The 21,051-nt window shown below is 46.6% G+C and overlaps 1 protein-coding gene and 1 long non-coding RNA gene across 4 annotated transcripts in view; one reads left to right on the forward strand and one right to left on the reverse strand.

Annotated features, from left to right (window-relative positions):
• The first annotated feature begins 5,429 nt into the window (after positions 1-5,429).
• On the forward strand, positions 5,430-19,918 carry LOC128313047 (uncharacterized). The gene is made up of 3 exons (XR_008293176.1): positions 5,430-5,490; positions 6,368-6,534; positions 19,162-19,918. It is a non-coding gene; the product is annotated as an uncharacterized LOC128313047 (long non-coding RNA).
• The window catches only part of PAFAH2 (platelet activating factor acetylhydrolase 2), a 62,783-nt gene continuing 49,450 nt past the window's right edge, over positions 7,719-21,051 (reverse strand). For all 3 annotated transcript variants that reach the window (XM_053209330.1, XM_027060019.2, XM_053209337.1), the window contains 2 exons: positions 14,031-14,150; positions 7,719-7,830 (listed from right to left, as the gene is read on the reverse strand). In XM_053209330.1, coding sequence (XP_053065305.1) covers positions 7,787-7,830; positions 14,031-14,150 — 164 coding nt within the window. In that variant the 3' untranslated portion in view covers positions 7,719-7,786. The remainder of the gene's footprint in view (positions 7,831-14,030; positions 14,151-21,051) is intronic.

A 21,051-nucleotide genomic window follows, 5' to 3' on the forward strand; every position in this document is an offset into this window, starting at 1 on the left:
GAAGCAATACACATAGAGAAAGCTCTAAAAAATACACAATAAAATCACCAGCGGTTTTCAGCAGGAGTGACGTATTGGTGCTTGAAGCGATGGGTGATCTTCTCAATTGACTTTATATACTTTATGTACTGATTTTTTCTTTACACCCACACGTGAGCTACCTTCATAATTAAAACAGCAACACTGAAAGCCCTGTCTGATCGGCAGTAGCCCCTGGATTTCTCCAGCTCCGCTGTCCCTGTTCTAGGGCTCTGCTCTCTTAGGTAACCACCCTGGTCACGTGCACCGCCCAGGCACTCAAAGCCCCAGACAATACCCTGCTCATTTCTCCTCTTACCTAAGAGGAGGAAACGGAGACGCAGAGACACAACCTTCTGGCAGCTTTGCTGGGAAAGTGGACTCAGGCGACCTGGATCCCAGGCCCCTTCTCTCCCACCTCCAATTTCCAGAGATAACCCATAGGAAGGGAGAGCCGAGGACTGTTTCCACCAGGGCAGGGAGGACAGGGCTTGGAGCCATAAATTAATGATATCAGTGTAGCATCAAATGAGGGAACAATAAACCCCATCATTTGCCGAGTTCCCTCCAGGCTCGGCTTCAAGCTCCTTTCCCAGACAATGGCTGGTCCCATCCCCAGACAGCCTCTGCCAGGTTTTCCAGAAAGACTGTGACAGAGCATGGGGCCAAATTGGCCTCTGGTGGCCAACACTCTGGGCTTCACCTCTAATGACTTATCCCCTCCAAGGAGGGAGGCTTGGAAACCCTCCGGAGCCCAGGAGCTCAGCACTGGAAGATCTGTTTGCTCCAAAAGCTGAGCAGGAGACAAATGGTGCAGCGGGAGGGCAGCACCGCCTTGTCTCCTTGTCTCAGGAGCCAGCACCGCCTTGTCTCCTTTTATGACCGTGGCAACTCACCAGATCCTGTGAGTCTGGGCGCTTCAGGGGCAGACAGGAGCCTCTGTATCTGGGGAAGAAAGGGCGGTGTCGAGCCCCCTCCCCCTTCATGGCTGTCTCAGAATCCTAGATGCTGGTGAGGCTGCTGTTCCCTTTCCCAGCGCAGCTGCTGCCTGTCTGTCTCCATGGCAACCAGGCCAAAGGACTAATTTGCCAGGGTCCAGGCTCTGGAGCTTCCCTTGGAGCAGGGCTTTAACTTGTCTTTCTGCAAGCCAATCTTTTGCCCCTCCACTGGGCCAGCCAGAAAAACTACTCCACGTGTCCTTTATAAAACCTGTCCCACTTAGAGGAAAGACACGCAGCCTCCTGCCCGATGGCCTTATAATCACTGGTGATTCGTGTTTCAGAGACCCCCGTCCCGCTCCCTAGCTGCTCTGGGCTGCTAGCACGGGTCTGTAAGAACAGAGGGCTTAGGGAACAGGTTCGCTGGTAATGAGGTCCCCAATCTTATTCCTGTTCATTCCCTCAGGCTCCTTGCCACTCTCTGCTAGCCTATGGCTGGTCCAGAAGTTCTGCTGTGACCTGTCTGGTTCTCACAAGACTGAAATCTTTTTTTTTTTTTTCTTTTTGAAGCAAAATATCTTGATGACCACCTCTCTCAGAAGTTCACGGAGGGTTCGGCAGGTACTCAGCTTTCCAGATCTCTCCCTTGGATATAGTAAAATTTGCCTAACTATATTGGCTTCCCCCAGGGCCATTTAAAATCAAACAGCTATCTTTTTCCATTTGCGCTCTGCTCTGCTGGCCTGCCTGTGAGCTTCCTAGAGGACAGGGATCATACAGCGGTCTCTCCCCAGGATATGGCATATTGCCTTGTATGCAGCAGATGGGTTGACGAACACTTCAATAGCACGGAAGCACCTTTATATACCAACCAAAAAAATCTGACTCGAGTCAGAAGACCTGGTTCTGGGCCTAACCCTGCAGCTAACTTGCTGTGCAACTCTGAGCAAGTCTATTGCCTTTTCTGAGCCCCACTCTCTCCATCTGTGAAGTAAGTTGGACTGTGATCTCTAAAGCTTCCTCCTCAGCTCCAACACCTTCTGTTCAAGGGAGAAATCCACATGGGTCTTCATAGGGGAAAACGGGTCAAGAGCAGGATAAATTAAAGAAAAAAAAATCATGAAATGGTAACTTTGGACCCTAATATCCCAACTGGAAAGGACTCCGTGAAGAAATAACACAGTCTGTGCAGATTAAATGCCATCCACGAGATGAATTCTGGAGAGCTAAGTTACCTGCCCTATTCACAGCCCGATCTGAGGAAGGTGTCCTGTGGAGTTCTCTCGGTACAAGGTGATAGTGGATGGTGACCAGATGGCCTGGTATATGCTGAGCCCAATGGAAACCAACTCCCGCCATGGTGGCTTGGCTGAAAGCCCTGCGTAAGGAGGCGAGTTATGCTCACAGCAGCAGACCAGCACAACCAGCCTCCTTCTCCTAGGAACCACCACACTAGGTGCTCATGGGACCCAACAGCTCAGGCTGTAACCTGAACAGCACTGCACTGACTTGGAAGCCAGGGATCCTGGGCATGTCCAGTAGCTGAGACAGTAGAAAACAGCAACCAAAAACCTCTCCTCCTCCAGTGGAACCTGGTAACAAAATTCCGTCACTGAATTTCATTTACATGGGCTTCTTGTAACCCAGAAAGGCAACCTAATACACGCTGAGACAACCAGCTGAACATGCTACAGAGGGAACCCCAAGGCGACTCCGAGGCCCCACTGCAACAGTGAGAAATAGCTACCACACTTCCTCAAACAGCCCCTGCTCCAACCGTGCTAAACTACTCACATACTCTTCTCGTACATCATCCCGTTATTTCTGCTCGCTGCCCCTCCCCCTCCGCACCCCCCCCCCCCTCCATCACCTTCCTACTCATCTGCCTTCTGTGGGGCCTCCTCTGGTTCCAAATGTTACTCACCACACCCCTTTCTGGATTCCACAGCACCTTAGGACCCCTCACTGAGAGGTCTCCTCGACTGTGGACTTCAGTTTCAAGTCCTCGTGTCTGGAGGCGCCTGGGTGGTTCAGTCGGTTGAGTGTCTGACTTCTGCTCAGGTCATGATCTCAAGCTTGTGAGTTCAAGCCACGCGTCAGGCTCTGTGCTGACAGCTCCGAGCCTGGAACCTGCTTCAGATTCTGTGTCTCCCTCTCTCTCTGCCCCTCCCCTGCTCATGCTCTGTCTCTCTCTCTCTCTCTCTCTCTCTCTCAAAAATAAACATACATTAAAAAAATAAAAGTTAAAAAAATAAAATAAGGTCCTCACGTCTATGCCATAATTCTTTGTTTACGTCTGTCTCTTCTCCCTTCGGATTCCTCAAAGCCTGGAGATTTCCTTGGGTCCTCAGTACTTATTGCAGTATCTGGCACAGGGGAAGTAGTCTATAAACATTTTTTCTAGCACTGAGTGAATGCATGAAAAGTAACAATGAGAAAGAAGACCTCATTTTTTGTATGAAGATGTTCAGAATCATGCCTGGCATTTGTTACCGTGCTTTTAATACTCTCAAAGCATTTCTTTCTTTTCTTTTTTTTTCCAAAAAAGAAATTTTTAAAGCTTATTTATTGATTTTGAGAGAGACAGAGACATGAGAGCAGGGGAGGAGCAGAGAGAGAAGGAGAGAGAGAGAGAAAGAGAGAGAGAGAGAGAGAGAGAGAGAGAGAGAGAGAGAGAGAGACTCTCAAGTAGGCTCCCAGCTGCCACTGCAGAGCCAGACATGGGGCTTGAACTCCCGAAACCATGAGATCATGACCTGAGAGGAGAGCAAGAGTCAGACGTTTAACCGACCGAGCCACCCAGGCCCCCTCAAAGCATTTCTAAGGTCACTTGTTACTTTGAGTCTCGTCATACCCAAGAAGTGGACAGGGAGAGGGCTATGGCTCCCCACAGTAGAGAAGGACCCCAAGACTCTGAAGAGTGCAGTGACCTGCTCAAGGTCACAAGAGAGATGGCTCAGAGCTGGAGAAGAGCTGACCTCCTGACTCTGATCTGAAGCTGGGGTTCATCTACCCACACCATTGGCTTCCTGATGTCCCTGTGACCTCCCACATGGGAGGGGGTATCGGGAAAAGGAAGAGAGCTTTACGGCCGTGGATCTTCAGCCCTCTGGGGGACCCTCTCCTTCTTAGAAGAAGACCAAATCCATGGCCCCCGGGAAGGAGGCATCTAGAACCATGGAAGCACTGGCCTCACAGCCAGCAGAGTTGGGTTCCAGATTTGGGATTTCCACTTTTTAGCTGTTTAATCTTGGGTAAGTCATTTACTTTTTCTTTTTTCTTTTTTTTAAATGTTTTAATTCATTTTTGAGGGGCAGAGAGCAAGCAGGGGAGGGGCAGAGAGAGAGGGAGATACAGAATCCAAAGTAGGCTCTAGGCTCTGAGCTGACAGCACAGAGCCCAACGTGGGGCTTAAACCCACAAACCATGAGATCATGACCTGAACCGAACTCGGACACTCAACTGACTGAGCCACCCAGGCGCCCCTCGTTTGACAGGTGCTAGCTTCACAGGGCTATTGTAGAATCTGTGGGTTTCCAGAACTGAAGAGAATTTATACTCTGTTGAGGTATCATACCCATGTGAGGGGGAAAGACAAAAATAACATGGCAAAGAAGGGTGGACAAGGCCTCAAGTCTGAACCCATGCAAGGACATTCCCTCAGATGGAGTTCTATGTATGGGTGGAGGTCACTGGCACAGCGACAGGGCAAACTGCCTTCTGTCATATCGTTCCCACCTCTCCTGCCATGTCCTACAGTCAATTGATGGAAGGACAGAGTAGAGGGTTCCACTTTAACCTAAACCTGCAAAAAGGCATTTTCCTAAATTCCTTGACCTCATACAAATGACCCGCTTATTTTGAGATCACTTGATTTAGTTATTTTTAAGTAATTGCCATACCCACCACAGGGCTGGAACTCACAACCCCGAGATCGAGAGTCACCCCGAGATTGAGAGTCACATTCTCCGTGGACGAAGCCAGCCAGGCACCCTGGTGATCTGCTTACTAGATTCACTGGGTTCTAGCCAGCAGCCGCTTTCCAAAGCACGCTTTGGCCATTTTGTTACTTGTTTTCCCCTCTAAAAGGTGGGTGGGGAGCCCATACCAGTTCTGGCTCTGCCGGGCTTCATCGGAGTAGGAGCTGGTATGCACGGGGCCTTAGGGACAGTTACTTTTATTAAGGCCCTAGAAAAGCCACACTCACCTCTTCAGTTATTCATCACCAGATATTGTAAAGACTTGCAGAGGAGACAAAGAAGTCACTGGCTACCGTGACTGTGATTTTAAACCCTCTGCCTGGAAATGGCCAGTTGCTACTTGCTATTATCATTACTTTTTTTCCATTTCCATTAGTAAGGTTATGGGTTCAGTTTCTGCTCTCACACAAGTAATGTCACCTGCAGACACGGGGGAGCTCTATTCACCGCTGCAGACAGCGCCACTCCCATCGTGCTGTGCGGTAAACATTAGCTCGCCTGTTCTATCCACAGGACAATCAACTCCCCAAAGACGAAATATCTGCCGTATTCATGTAAGCATTTCCGGTGACCGGCACAGGGTCCGCACACTGTGGGCATTTGGTGATTACGGCTACCATTTGTCACACGCTGTGCTAGGCACTTTTTAATGTATCATCTCACGTGATCCTTACAACAACATCTCCAGGGAGAAATATTATCATTCCCATTTACAGATGGGGAAGCTGAGGCTCAGAAAAGTGAAGTAACTTGTCCAGGGTAACACAGCCAGTAAATAGCAGACTCAGGATTGAAGAGAGGCGGACTAGCTTCAGAGGCTGTTGTCTTGCCATTTTGTCATAGGCTCGTCACCCTCCACCTCCACTGCTGGAAAAACCCTTTTTTTCAGAGGGCCATTTCTGCAGCTAAGGCAGAGGCTGGCTCTGATTCTCTATCTTGTATTCCTGACTCTCTGGGGTCCCAGGTACTCTCAGTCTCCCCAGCAACAGAAAGGGACACTTACTCTTTTTCTTGATGTCTACAGTGGTGGGGGCAAGGGTTTATCACAAGTGCACGGGGGCTAACTGAAAAGGAAAAATTCATAATGATTAAAATAATGAGGCAGTCGAGGGACACTTCAGGCTCATCTGCCCTCAGGGGAGCCTCACATCCTAATCTGGTCCAGCCACTCACCTCCCTCCCCAGTGGGGCTGATTTGATGGTCTATAAGATGATGGTAATAATGCTAAAGGGAAAGGAGGTATGCGGGAGGAGTTAAGACTTAGATGGGGAGAGATTAGAGATGAAGAAGCACGAGTTTCAGGCTGAATTTAGAGCATGACATCATTTTTTTTCGGAGTCAAAAATCTCTTTTAAATTATGTTTATGAAATTGCGTTTTGGAGTTCCATAACTTCCTCATGTTGCTCATCTTCTCCCTCCTATATAACAGGAATCAGAAAAAGGGAGACAGAAGTCCTGAGGGTGCCGAGTCTCAAGCCTTCACAGGACAGACTTGGAGACTCAAAGGCTCACAAAGCCTCCGCCCCCACCAAGGAAAGAAGGATGGTGAAAACAGGAGGAGGTGACAGCTTGGAAGGTGGCTTTGGCTAGCTCCAGGTGCGGGAGAATTTGCAGTGGGAGACAAACAGGTCATGGGGAGGGAAGCTCGCTGTGAGCTGGGGGGGTGGTGGGGGGGGGTCCCTCACCTGTGTGTTTCCCCGGGGCCCACGCCCGGACCGCTAAAGCAGACACTGTCATCTGAGGGCTTGTGGGCTCGGAAAGATAAAAGTCGTATTTAGCAGAAGAGAGAAAAATGTATTCAACTCCCAGCCCAGTTATGATTTAGACGCAGCCGTGGGCAGAATAGCAATGAGCTCCTTATTTTAAACAAGTGGTAGAGAGATGAAAATAGATCTAGGGTGTGGAATCATTGGAGGTTTTTGCAATCCGGGAAAGGACTGCAGACCACACCCTTGTCAGGCAGGGAAGAGAGAGGGTCTTCCTTGAGAACAAAAAGCCTCTCTTTTCAGAGAGGAGTGTTCACATTATTGTTGTGGCGGGATTTGCATCTAAATCATCACGAGAGAAGGTTCAGACCTCATTTTGGTGCTGGACTCAGGGAGGGAGGAGTCTCCAGCCCCTGCCTTGGGACTCTGGACCCAAGTAAGACCCTCCAAAACTAAAGGAACCCCTGACTGGATGGGCCCTCAAGGTCATGTAGCAAAAGCTATGACCATGGTTCCCATTCATGTATTTGGTGCTAGACATTTTATATACCTTATTTTGCTCCAATCTCACGGCATTCTCACGGAGCAGACGTAAGTATCTGCATGCTACATATGAAGAAACTAAAGCCCAGGCTAAGGTCTAGACCAAGGTCACACATTTAGAAGTATAGAGTCATTATTTGAACTTAGGCCCGTCTGACCCCTAAACCCATATTTTGTCTACTACACCACAGAGGCCTTTGCTTGATTGTCACTTCTCAATGAGGCCTTCCCTGAGTACCCCAAGTAAACATGCAGTGCCTTGTCCCTGGCACTCTCTAGGCCCTGCCCCTATTTTATTTCTCTTCTCAGCCCTTAAAAGCATCTGACCTGGGGTGCCTGGGTGGCTCAGTCGGTTGAGCGTCTGACTCTTGATTTCGGCTCACGTCGTGATCTCATGGTTTGTAACATGGAGCCCCGCGTGGGGCTCTGTGCTGATGGCATGGAGCCTGCTTGGGATTCTCCCTCTCCCTCTCTCTCTCTGCCCTTCCCCCACTCTCTCTGTCTTTAAAAAAAGGCAAAAAAAAAAAAACCCAAAAAACATCTGACTTACTATATCTTCAGTTGTTTATTTGTTTTAGTCCGTGCTCTTCCCCTGAAAACTAGGCTTGGCGAAAGCCAAGATTTTTATCCATATCCGTAGTGCCTAGAACAAACAGTATCTGAATTAATGAATATTCAGTGTATAAGTGAATGTTGCAAAGCCTCTTGCCTGACTTTCTGTTGGAAAGCTAGCATCGAAATGCATACTGCTTTTGATAAAAAGCAACCCGATGATCCTTTAGAAAACCTAAGGGTTCTAGACTCTGATGGAGTAAAAGGGAGAGTAAACAGACAGCGGGACTGCCGTTTGGAAGGAAGGGGAGCGGAAGATGGCATTCAAGGTGGCAAGGGGGGTGAGATGTAGATGTGAGGTGCTAGCTCACAAGTTAATTCGAGTGCACACAGGGATCGGTGAATAAGAAAATAAAACAGGTAACTAGAGATGCTGACACAGACAGTGGTGCTCAGTCTCCAGGAAGAATCAACAAAGCTGTTCCACAGCGTCGTCTGGCATGGATCGTGGGTGTGCTTGTTGCCAATAACTTTTTCTTCATTTAGGAAGATAAAAAAGGTGGGGGTGGGGGTGGGGGGTGGATAAGACTTCCCTGTAGGACAGATAGCGACTGTACCAGAGAAAAGATATACAAAGTCACTTGAAAACAGAGGTTCTTTAGCATGCGCAGACTGATAACTTGAGACAAATTTTTGGACTCAGTGGGGATAACATGAGATTATGTAAAACCCTGAGTACAAGGCCTAGAACATGGGGGCCATGTGATGTTCACTATTAAGCTGATATCCTTTTCTGAAAATCTGATAAATGTAACGAACTCTCTCTCCAGAAAAATGCACATTTGACCATACACTCAAAATTTTGCATGCAATTTCACTGGGGATAGGAGCCTTCCAGAGCCTTCCAGAGCCTTCCAGAGGCTTCCAGGTCTACTGAACAAGGGGTTATGAACAAGTGCCTTAATGAGACAGAAGGGCTCTGGGGTCAACAAGATTTGGCTGTAACTCGCTAGAATAGAATCATACGCCTAAAGGAACAACGTGCTAATTGGAACAGGGGTTAATCAACCTTAGGAGCACAGAAGGCAAATATAGGCTGTCCCCATTCAAGCACTGCTAAGGGAGGGGTGCCCCTGGCCCAAGAACCCATTTGTCTGTCGCTGGTAGCAATGGTTCAGCCCTATTTCTGAGGTGTGTGTAGTAAGCCTTAGCTTGATATCTTTAACATTTGAATCATGTCACCTAACTCCCCTGGCTCTGCCGGTGGAGGGTCTACAGGTAGCAAAAGCCCTGGCCAAATGACAGGGAGTCTGGTCCCCTCCGCTCACACTTTTCATTGTAAGTAGTGAACTAGCATTCTGGGTTTATAGAACAGTCTGTGAGTATGGCTAACCCCTCCTCCTCTGCGGACATGCAGGTAGGTCTTCTATGTCCTGGGACTGAGAGTTCGTATCTTCGACCAAGTTTTCAAATTTGGTAATTTCTCTCATAGGAATCTACCCACAGGAAATAATTAGAAGTTGAGATGTGTATATGCACACAAAGAAGATGTCCACTACAGTGGATTCCTAAAAGCTTCTCCTTTTCTTTTTTCTTTTCTCTTTTCTTTTCTTCTCTTTTTTCTTTACTTTTCTTAAAGTAATCTCTACATCCAGCATGGGGTTTGAACTTACAACCCCGAGATCCAGAGTCACATGCTCTACTGATTGAGCCAGCCAGACGCCCCTAAAACCTTTTCTCTTGAATTAACTTTTAGATTAGCAGGCAGTTATAAGAAATAATATTGAGAGAGTCTCTATTCCCTTCACCTAGTTTTCCCCAACGGTAACTGTCTCCGTCTGTTCAGGCCGCTATAACAAAAACACCATAGATGGGGTCGTTTAAAAAACATTTATTCCTCCCAATTCTAAGGCTGGGAAGTCCAAGCTGAAGGCGCTGGCAGGTTACAGGTGTGGTGGGGGCCCTTTCCCTGGTTCAGAGGTGGTTGCCTTGATGCTGTATCCTCGACATGGCAGAGACATGGCAGAACGGGTTAAGGAACTCTGGTATCTCTCTCTAACCCCATTCACAAGGGCTCCACCCTCCTGATCTAATCACCTTACAAAGGCCCCACCTTCTAACACCATCACACTGGAGATTAAGTTTCATATACGAATTTTGAGGGGACACGGGACACGTTCGGTCTATGGCAATAAAAAAGCTCATATAATCATGGGTCAAGATGCTGGCATTCATGCAATCCTCACCTTATTCAGATTTCACTATTTTACATGCACTCATTTGGGTGTGTGTATTTCGTTCTATGTAACTTTATCACATGTAGACTGTGGAGCCACTCCCATAGCCAAGACAAAAGAGTTCTGTCACAAGGAATAATGTTAATTTTTACAGTAACAAAAAGTAAAAGTAGGTTCAGCACCCAACATCAGGAGACTGCTCACATAACCTGTGGTATAGTCATAGGATAAAATATTATTCAGTCATTTAAAATGGTGAATACAAGGGGTACTTGGGTGGCTCAGTTAGTTAAGCATCTGATTCTTTTTTTCTTTTTTTAATGTTTATTTATTTTTGAGAGAGAGAGAGAGAGTGTGTGTGAGCAGGGTAGGAGCAGAAAGAGAGGGAGACACAACATAGGAAGCAGGGTCCAGGCTCTGAGCTGTCAGCAACAGAACCAAATGCGGGCTCGAACCCACAGACTGTGAGGTCATGACCTGCGCTGAAGTCTGACACCCAACCGACTGAGCTATCCAGGAGCCCCAAGCATCTGATTCTTGATCTCAGGGTTGTGAGCTCAAGCCATGGGTTAGGCTCAAAATAAATAAATAAATAAAATGGTGAATATGTAAGTATTATAAAATGTTTACAAAGAGTTTTTCATATGGGAAAATGCTTATGAGATACAGAGTTGTACGTATGATATATATATTTAAAATTTTTTTTGTTTATTGATTAATTTTTTTTTGAGAGAGTGAGACAGAGCGTGAATGGGGGAGGGGCAGAGAGAGAGGCAGACACAAAATCTGAAACAGGCTTCAAGCTCCAAGCTGTCAGCACAGAGCCCAACATGGGGTTCGAACCCATGAGCCGTGAGATCATGACCTGAGCAGAAGTTGGATGCCCAACTGACTGGGCCACCCAGGCACCCCTGATACGTATACTTTAAGGAATATGCTAGAAATTTCTAAATATTGTTTACCTTTACATGGTAGTATAGGTTGTACTCTTCTTCTGTTTTACTTTTCTGTATTTGTCAAAAATTTCTACAATAAGCATCTACTATGGACTGAATGTTTGTGTTCCCCCACAATTCATATGTTGAAGCCCTAACTTGGAATGGCATGGTCTTGAGAAGTGGTGCCTCTGGGAGGTAATTAGGTTTAGATGGGGTCCTGAGTGTGAGGCCCTCATGATGGGATTGGTGGCTCTAGGAAGAGAAGACAGAGAGAGAGACGGCTCCCTTTCTGTCATGTGAGGACACAGGGAGAAGGCAGATGTCTGCAGGCCAGGAAGAGGGCCCTCACCAGGAACCAAATCAGCTGGCACCTTCATTTTGCACTTCCGAACCTCTGGCACTGTGAGAAGTCAATGTGTCTTGTTTAAGCCCCCCAGTGTATGACATTTTGTTATGGCAGCCCAAACTAAGACAGCATCTCTTACTTAAAGAACGGGGGTGCTGGGGTATGTGTGTAGGAAAATACAAGAGGGTAAAAAAGGAAGAGAAACTAAATTAAAACCAAAAATTTCAATTCAAGGTTGAGACCCTACTACGAGGAGGGACTGCTCTCTGGGGAGGCAGTGGCTCTATCCAGGGCTCCAAGGGCAGCAGGGGCCGTGGCCTATGGCTTTCCCAGGCACTGGCAGCAGTATCGAGGAGGTCTACAGGCCTTGTAGCTCCCGAGTTTTGAACAGGGTGCAACAAGGAGGTGAAGACATCCTCTGGGTCAGCCTTATTTATGGAAGACAAGGAGGCTGGAGAGACAGAGGGCCAGGGGCAGAGGGCAGGAGCAGCCCGCTAGCTCACTCTTGCCTGTTCCACACTCGCCTTCCTGATCTGAACCCAGGAGGAAGAGGGAGGGGGTGCGGGGAGCCAAACATAGGATCGGTGGAACATCTGCTCAGGCAGTAACCTGCAGGACAAATGAGGGCAGAGCTTGGGGCTGGAGTCTGCCCTGCTGAGGTCTGGCCCCTCTCTGCAAGGAGACTGTGCACTATCTGATAAGAGTATTGGCCTGGGAATCAGCTATCTGAGTCTCATTCTAACCGGGCCTCAAAGCAGGGCAGCTTGGCAAAGCCACTTTGATATGAGGGACATTTTGAAATGACAGAACAGTCAAAATAAAAATTATCATTAAAGGGGCGCCTGGGTGGCACAGTCGGTTAAGCGTCCGACTTCAGCCAGGTCACGATCTCGCGGTCCGGGAGTTCGAGCCCCGCGTCGGGCTCTGGGCTGATGGCTCAGAGCCTGGAGCCTGCTTCCGATTCTGTGTCTCCCTCTCTCTCTGCCCCTCCCCCGTTCATGCTCTGTCTCTCTCTGTCCCAAAAATAAAAAAACGTTGAAAAAAAAATTATCATTAAAAATTACCAAGTAGGGCACTTGTGATGGGCACTGGGTATCGTATGTAAGTGATGAATCACCAAACTCTAGTTGTGAAACTAATATTACTCTGTATGTTAACTAACTGGGATTTAAATAAAAACTTGAAACAAACAGGGGCACCTGGGTGGCTCAGTCAGTTAAGGGTCCGACACTTGATTTCAGCTCAGGTCATGATCTCACGGTTGGTGAGATTGAAGAGAACTGTGCTGATAGCTCGGAGCCTGCTTGGGATTCTATCTTGCCTTCTCTCTCTGCCCCTCCCTTGCTCATGCTTTCTCTCTTTCTCAAAATAAATAAATAAACTTAAAGAAAAAAGCTTGAAACAAATAAAAATTACCAAGTAGCTTCTGAAAGGCATATCCAATCCTTACTTTCTCTCACACCCTCACCTACCCCTGACTCTCATGCCCCCCCGACCTTGACTCCATTCCTGATTTCTACCATGTCTCTGACCCCCTCTCCACTGCAGTGAGAGCTGGCATTGAGTGGGGTGCAGAGTGGAAGGGAGGATGTCTGCTTTGCATGTACCACTCGATAGTAAGAAAAAAAAAAAAAAATGAAAGGGGCTCCTGGGTGGCTCAGTCAGTTGAGCAATTGACTTTTGGTTTCGGTTCAGGTCATGATCTCACGGTTCATGGGTTTGAGCCCCATGTCAGGTTCCATGCTAACAGCATGGAGCCTGTTTGGGATTCCCTGTCTCCCTCTCTCTCTGCTCGCCCCCCCTCAAACGTAAATAAATAAACATTTTTCAAAAATTATAAATTTAATGATGTGGTTTTTAGGGTAGATGTCCTCATATGATAGTGCTGTGCCAATGCCTTCCAGGGATGAATGGCTGCTTTCAAATCTGCTAAAGGTACTAGAAGTGCTTTCCCAACAAAACGAGAGATCTCAGGGAGGGTGCTTAAGTGAAAAAGCCAGAGGTCCCAGAAGGGAAAAGAAGAGGCAACTCCATCTGGCAACGAAATGCCCCAGAATCCTTATGCGAATATGGGTGGTCTACCTGCCGGGAATTGTGCCCTTTGCGGGGCTGCCTGCCTTTCTGCCATCCCACATGATTCTGGAAAACAGTCACAATGTCAGGCCTGCACTAGGCATAGGAAGTGGGCCATGGGTCAGTCCTGGCCAATTTCAGTACCTATCTCCTGTCCACAGTGACTGGTCTAAGACCTGGCTAAGATACAGAATCCAAGCAGAGTCAATCCCTTCCTTGGAGTCTAATAATACGGTCCCTGGGAAAGAACACTCCAGGATCTTCCTCTGGGACTGTGGACAAACATGGATAAAGATTGTAGATAAAGATGATGGGAGTCAGGGGGCTGTCGGCAGCCATCTTGACACCATGCAGATAGCCAGCAACCCCACTTCGAACTCTGTAAGCCAGTAAATTGTTTTTGCTTAAGCTGGATCATGCCTGTTTTCTGGCCGTTGCAACTAACAGACCAGTTAACACATTGTTCCACTCCTTATTTTAGAACGCCGGGGATTCCAAGATTGCCTAAAGGGAGGCTTGCTTCTGATTGGCCCTGCCCACTTATCAGAGCCCACAGTCAGACCTCCCACACAGGAAAGAGATCCTCTGTGAAAAAAAACCTCCCATGCTTCAGAGGAACCTACACCATCCATCTATCTGTACTAATCAACCAAGTCCTTTATTCATAATTGTCTTTCAGTCAAAAAGAGATACATACCCAGGCACATAGTGGTGAAGCATCTGACCTCCCGAGGATAAAAGTTGGCCTCCAGAGTTCCCAGAGATAAGGGATCAAGATGTAGATTGGCATCAGATCTCTTACCAACAGTACTGCATCCTGGAAGACAAAAGAGTGGGGTCTTCAAAGTTCTAAGGGAAAAAGTGAATTTGTATGTAGAATTGTCTCCCCAGCCAAATTAACATACGCCTGAGGTCCCCCAAGGACCCCAAGTTTCCCTTTCAAAGAACTTTCAAAGAAGCATGCATACTCACACAAAACAAAAAGGAATCCCAGAAAGGAATGGCCCTGAATGGGATACAGGAAACCGAGGAATGAACCCAAAAGACCTCTGAAGGCAGTATTTTATAAACTGCATGAACAAGAGTCTCAAAATTAGGGAACCCGGGTGGTGGACCTACAGGTGTTTTTCTGTACTATGATTTCAGCTTTTCCCTCTATTTGAAATTTTTCATAATAAAAAGTTGGGGTAGAAATAGAAGGACAAGGATCAGGAAGAAAAAAAAAATAACAGCACATGTCTTTTATGTCAACAAGAAAAAAAAGGGCAGTTTAATGCCAGGATAAATTAAAACAGGTTATTCAGTGTTTTGTTAACCACATAGATGTTTCCTGATTTACTAGGTTCTACCTTCTAGGTATTTAAACCCGTGCTCATTAATAAACACGGGGTTTTTAACACTTTTCTTTAATGTTTATTATTATTATTATTATTATTATTATTATTGAGAGCGAGAGAGACAGAGCATGAGTGGGGGAGGGGCAGGGAAAGAGGAAGACACAGAATCCCAAGCAGGCTCCAGGCTCTGAGATGTCAGCACAGAGTCCGACAGAGGGTCGAACCTACGAACCATGAGATCATGACCTGAGCCAAAGTCGGACACTTAACATACTGAGCCAGCCAGGCGCTGCAAGAAACACAGGATTTTTAGGTTGCACGATGTGAGAGCACTTAATACCACAGAACTGTACACTTAAGAGTGATTAAAAGAGTAAATTTCATGCTATGTATATGTTACCACAATAAATTTTTTTAATGAAATGTGATTTCAAAAACTTCAGTACTTTCATTATTTTTTAAAACTCTAGTTGGAGCTCAGGGTACCTGGGTGGCTCAGTCAGTTAAGCATCTGACTCTTTTTTTTTTAAATTTTTTTAACATTTATTTATTTTTGAGAGACAGAGAGAGGCAGAGCATGAGCAGGGGAGGGAGGGAGAGAGAGAGAGACAGACAGACAGACAGACAGAATCCAAAGCAGGCTCCAGGCTCTGAGCTGTTTGTTAGTCCAGAGCCCGACACAGGGCTCGAACCCACGAACTGCGAGACCATGACCTGAGTTGAAGTCGGACGCTCAACCGACTGAGCCACCCAGGCACCCCAAGCATCTGACTCTTGATCTCGGCTCAGGTCATGATCTCACGGTTGTGAGATTGAGCCCTGAGACGGGCTCTGTGCTGATAGTCTGGGGCCTTTGTGGGATTCTCTCTCTCTCCCTCTCTCTCTGTCAAAATAAATAAATAATCTTAAAAAAAAAAAAACACCACCAAAACTCTAGTTGGAGCTTTTTAGGAAACAATACATTTTGTTATGAAGAAACATGTATGTGCTGCAAGAAATAATTTTGTGTGTGTTCCCTTATACACGTGAGCAAGGGTTTCTTCAGGCTTGCCTGGGAATAGACTTGCTGATTGTAGGTGCATCTCTGACTCTGTACAGTATTTTTTTAATGTTTATTTATTTTTGAGAGAGAGAGCGTGAGCAGGGGAGGGCCAGAGAGAGACGGAGACAGAATCCCAAGCAGGCTCCCCACGGTCAGCACAGAGCCCGATGTGGGGCTCAAACCCACGAACCGTGAGATCATGACCTGAGCTGAAGTCCGATGCTCCACCAACTAAGCCCCGCAGGTGCCCTTCTGTACAGTATTTCTAAAGTGGTTGCACCAACTTACTGGTGTTCCCAATGAGTGTTGGCCCAAATTCCACACTTATGCATATTTTCAGACTTCTGCATTTTGGGTGTGAAATCTGAATTTCATTTTTATAGAGCAGGGGTGAGCAGTATGTGATTTGTCAGCCTGGTTTAACATTCAGGACAGTACCCAACACGTGGTCCAGCAGTGACACAAGCAGGTGTGATGTTGGTTGAATTGAATTGCTGGGGACGCTCGTCCTTCGTGAAGTCCTTTGTGTGAAGGGGGACCAGTGTGTACAACGAGCACTTAACAACCCTGCGGAATCGATCCCAGGCGCTGACAGCTGACTGGGCAGAGGAGATGCTGGAGCAGCCTGAGTGCGGCTTGCAGGGTGGGTTTTGCAGCGGGGGAGAGTCACCAGCAACACGGGAATGGAGGGAAGGAACGGAACTTGATGAAGAGGGGAGAGGGTTTTTAAGAGACTGTGGCGTGTCCCAAAGCTCAAAAGCAGGAGGGAATTCTTCAGCACTGAGGGAAGAAGATGGGTGTGTTTGGCAGGAAAGAACTTAAACTAGAGAATAATCAGAAAATACAGGACGGTGAGGGCAAATTACTAAATTGATTCATGCCTCAGTATCTTCGGTCATAAAAACAGGATACTGATGGGACCCATCTCATAAAATTGTTGTGAACATCACATGAGATAATATCTCTAAGGCACTTGGCATAATGCCTGCAACAAGTAAATTTAATGTTAGTTCTTGTTAAATAAGTCGTCCAAGATCACACAGCTCAACTCACGAATGGGTGTCTAGGATTTGAATAGTTTCTCTGATTCCAAAGCCCAGACTCTTAACTGCACTGGGCTCTACTGACTACCTACCATTTATTGCACACAGTGCTCCGTACTCTACATCAGTTATCTCATTCACTCCTTATCACATCCCTGAGCTGGGTATTGCCATTTTACAGAAGAGGAAATTGGCCATCATTTAACTCTCTTGCCCAAGTTCACCCAGTTGGGTTTCATGCCCAGGCCCGCCTGGCTCCAAAGCCCTCTCCCCAACATCACACTGGAAGTGTCCTGGCTTGGGTCCCAGTCCCAGATCCGCTACTGATCAACCTGTGTCACTGAGCCTGTTTCCTCATTTTGTACATACCAGGGGGTAAGTTAGAGAATGGTCTCTCTGGTCCCTCCACCTGTTCTGGAAAGGTGGATGTGATGAAATCAGACAGTGCTCCAGGTAGGAGGGAGGGGTATGAGTCAGACAGGATCCCCATCCCCATCTGAATGCAACACCATCAACCAACAGAGATCCAGAGGCGCCAAGAGATGAGTCCTGGTCTCCAAAGCATTAGTCATCGTCTGCTCCCATGCCTCAGGGGACCAGCAGGGATGCTGCTCCAATTATAGTGGATTGATGAGGGGCCTCTAGGATGATGAAAGGGTGGGAGAGGAGATGTCAGAGGGCACACTGGGAGAGCAAAATCACCCAGCCTGGAGAAGAGAAGGCAAGAAGGGCCTGTCTTCAAGTCTCCAGGGACTATGCGGTCTGGGTGGCAGGGGAGAAAGAACACAAGGGTAAGTAAGCCTCAGGGTGTCTGGGACTGGCCCTGCTCCTGGCTCTGACGCTAACAAGCAGGAAGATCTTTGTATGACAAGTTACTTCATCTTTCCAATCTTCAACTTCTACATCTAAAATATTAGGGACCTTGCTGTGATCTATCGAAAGTCAGCCCTCGACACAAGAATTTGTAAAAGAAAGAAAGAAAGAAAGAAAGAAAGAAAGAAAGAAAGAAAGAAAGAAAGAAAGAAAGAAAGAAAGAAAGAAAGAAAAGATAAAAACAATATCAGGGAAAGAACTTTAAAGAGAAACCCCACCAATTTAAACAAAGAAATGTAAACTATTATAGCTAAAAACAACTAAAAATGGCTCAAAACCCTGGCAATGGGGGGCAACTGCTAAGCAGACCCAAACAAAAGGGTGCCGGTTGATGCAACAGAATATTAAAATGTCATTTGAGGGGTGCCTGGGTGGCTCAGTTAAGCGTCTGACTTCGGCTCAGGTAATGATCTCACAGTTCACGAGTTCGAGCCCTGCGTTGGGTTCTGTGCTGACAGCTCAGAACCTGGAGCTTGCTTCCAGTTCTGTGTCTCCCTCTCTCTGCTCCTCCCCCAATCATGCTCTGTCTCTGTCTCTCTCTGTCTCTCAAAAATAAATAAAAACATAACAAAAAAATTTTAATGTCATTTGTAGAGGCGCCAGGATGGCTCAGTTGGTTGAGCATCTGACTCTTGACTTCGGCTCAGGTCATTATCCCCCAGTTCATGGGTTCGAGCCCTGCATTGGGCTCTGTGCTGAGTGCGCAGCCTGCTTGGGATTCTCTCTTGTTCTCTCCGTGCCCCCACCCCCACTCGAAATAAATAAATAAACTTTTAAAAATGTCATTTGGAATGCTGGATAATAATAAACATTTATTGAGCACTATGTGCCAGGCACTGAGGAGAGGTCTTGGCATGCATGATCTCATTTGCTATCCTCGAGCATCTTCTGAGGTAGATATGATTGCATTTTTCAGATGAGTTAGCTGAAGCCCTGAGAGGTTCCATCACCCGACAAGTTAATAAGTGATGACATCAGGACTCAAATTCAGAGGTCCAGCTGACTCAGAAGGCCATGCTCCTAATTAATACTCTCCTGTTGGATGGGAGGACCATGCAGAAATAGAGAAATGCACATACGAAAGTGTGAAGCAGGGGGGGAAAAGCCTCTCCAGAGTGATTATGTTACTGTAAGAATGTTGGCATCAACATTCGGTTTGGAAATTTATAAATAGGCAATTTAGGTTGATGGGAACTTACTTGGGGCTGCTAAAGTTTAGATGTTTCTGTTTAATTTTGGATAGTTAGAGAGGATAAGGGCCTAACTCCTTCCCTTGACATAGAAGGTCTTGATTTCTTCAGTAAGCTCCCCTTTATCTCCATTTCTCACCTATTTTCTTCAAACCAGTTACAATGTCCTGCATATGCTAAGCCTTGCTATTTATATTTCTGTGCCTTTGCATGTTACTTCTTGTGCTTGGAAGGCCTTCTCCCTTGCCCATCTGGAAGATCCCATTCATCTTCAATACTGTGGTGGTTGGCCTCCAAGATGACCCCCAGTAATCTCCACCTCCTGGTGTTTACACCCTTGTAGGTCCCCTCCCACACCGAATAGGCCTGGCCTGTGTCATGTGATACTGTGGATACGATGGCGTAGGACTTCTAAGGATGGGACATAACAGACATTGTGGCTTCCATCTTACTCTCTCTTGGATCACTTACTTTGGGAGAAGCCAGCTGCCATGTCTTGAGCAGCAGCCCCATGGAGAGCTCCAGGAGGTGAGGCCTCCTGCCAACAGCCATGTGAGTGAGCCGGCTGGTAAGTGGATTCTCCAGTCTTAGTCAAGCCTTCAGATGACTGTAATCCCAGCTGACATCTTGACTGCAACCTTACGAGAGATCTTAAGCCAGAACCACCCAGCTAAGCAGTTCCAGAATTCCTGAGCCGTCAAGTGTGAGATAAACGTTTGCTGTGCAAAGCTGCTAAATTTGGGGTTATAATGCAGCAATAGATAACTAATACAAATACCAAGCTCAAGTAAATGATACTCTGCGAGGGTTTTGTAGCTTTTCTCCGCTGCTGAGGTTGAACTAATCACCCTGTGCTGCTCTGAGCCTTAGATCTCCCCTATTATAGCACTCGTGACACAGGGCCTAACTGCTGACTTGACGTTCTTACCCTCTAGATTCAGTCCCATGAGGACACAGACAACCATGTACAGCCGTGTAAGTGATTGTAGCGTGAATGAACACATGTGAGAAAGGCTATCTGAGTTGATTCTCATAGACCTTTCAGCCATGCTTCTTCCCCACACAAAAAATCCAAGGTATGACTTCTGGAAATCATGGATGTCATGGTGAGTGGGTCCTGAGGATTTTCTTTCTTCTTTTTTCTTTCTTCCTTTCTCTTTCTTTCTTTCTTTCTCTTCAAAACTTAATTTATTGCCAGTTTAAATGTTTAATTTATTTTTATTTATTTATTTAGAGAGAGAAAGCACCAGTAGGGAAGGGGCAGAGAGAGAGGGAGACAGAATCCCAAGCAGTCTCCATGAGCTGTGAGTGGAACAGCAGTCCTGCTGCGGGGCTCGACCCCACAAACCATGAGACCATGACCTGAGCCAAAACCAAAAGTCAGATGCTCAACCGACTGAGCCACGCAAGTGCCCCGGAAGATTTTCTTAATAATCCAATAAAACTCTGGCATGTATGGAGGCATCTAAAACACTACATTAGAATTCAGATCTGGATATTAATTCAAATCTTCCAACTACATGCTGAACTTCCCTGAGCTTTGGTTTCCTCATGCACCAAAAGATTTAAAGGTTCTTCCAGTTCTAAAATTTAATGATTCTGTATTTTCAGCTAGTAATTACTCTTGTTCCAGAACAAAGTGAAAGATAGGCTAATAGTGTTAAGCCATAACAGGGGTTCTCAAACTAGGCTGCATATCAGGAATACCCCTGGAGCTTATCACAGTTAGCGTGCGCGCGCGCGCGCGCACACACACACACACACACACACACACACACACACACCTGGAGCCCACCCTATACCTGCTGATCAGCTTCTCTGGGTCTCTGGAGACATGGCCAGGGCATCTGTATTTTTATGCAGTTCTAAAGTGATTCTGATGTACATCTAGAGCTGACACTCACTGATCTGCAGTATGTAAGTTAAAGATTAGAAATTTTCTTTCTGCCAATTGGTTGGCTTCATGGTTTATAGAGTACAGAACTAATGGGTTTGTTCTCTGAACTGTTAACTTTATATGAGGTGGAGAGATGATGGATGGACTGTTGGAACCAGCCCATCTCTACTGCTAGAAAAGGTGTACCATCAGGACTCAGTTGGACCTTCCCCCAAAATCAGTCTTTGTATGACCCAACTGTTCAGGGAATTTACTGGAGATCAAATCATGGCTTATTTTAACCTATATAGGGTAGTACAGAACTGCTTTCTCTTTGTGAGGTAGGGATGAACAGAA

This window comes from Acinonyx jubatus, chromosome C1, assembly GCF_027475565.1.
Source record: "Acinonyx jubatus isolate Ajub_Pintada_27869175 chromosome C1, VMU_Ajub_asm_v1.0, whole genome shotgun sequence".
NCBI classification, from domain to species: domain Eukaryota; kingdom Metazoa; phylum Chordata; class Mammalia; order Carnivora; family Felidae; genus Acinonyx; species Acinonyx jubatus.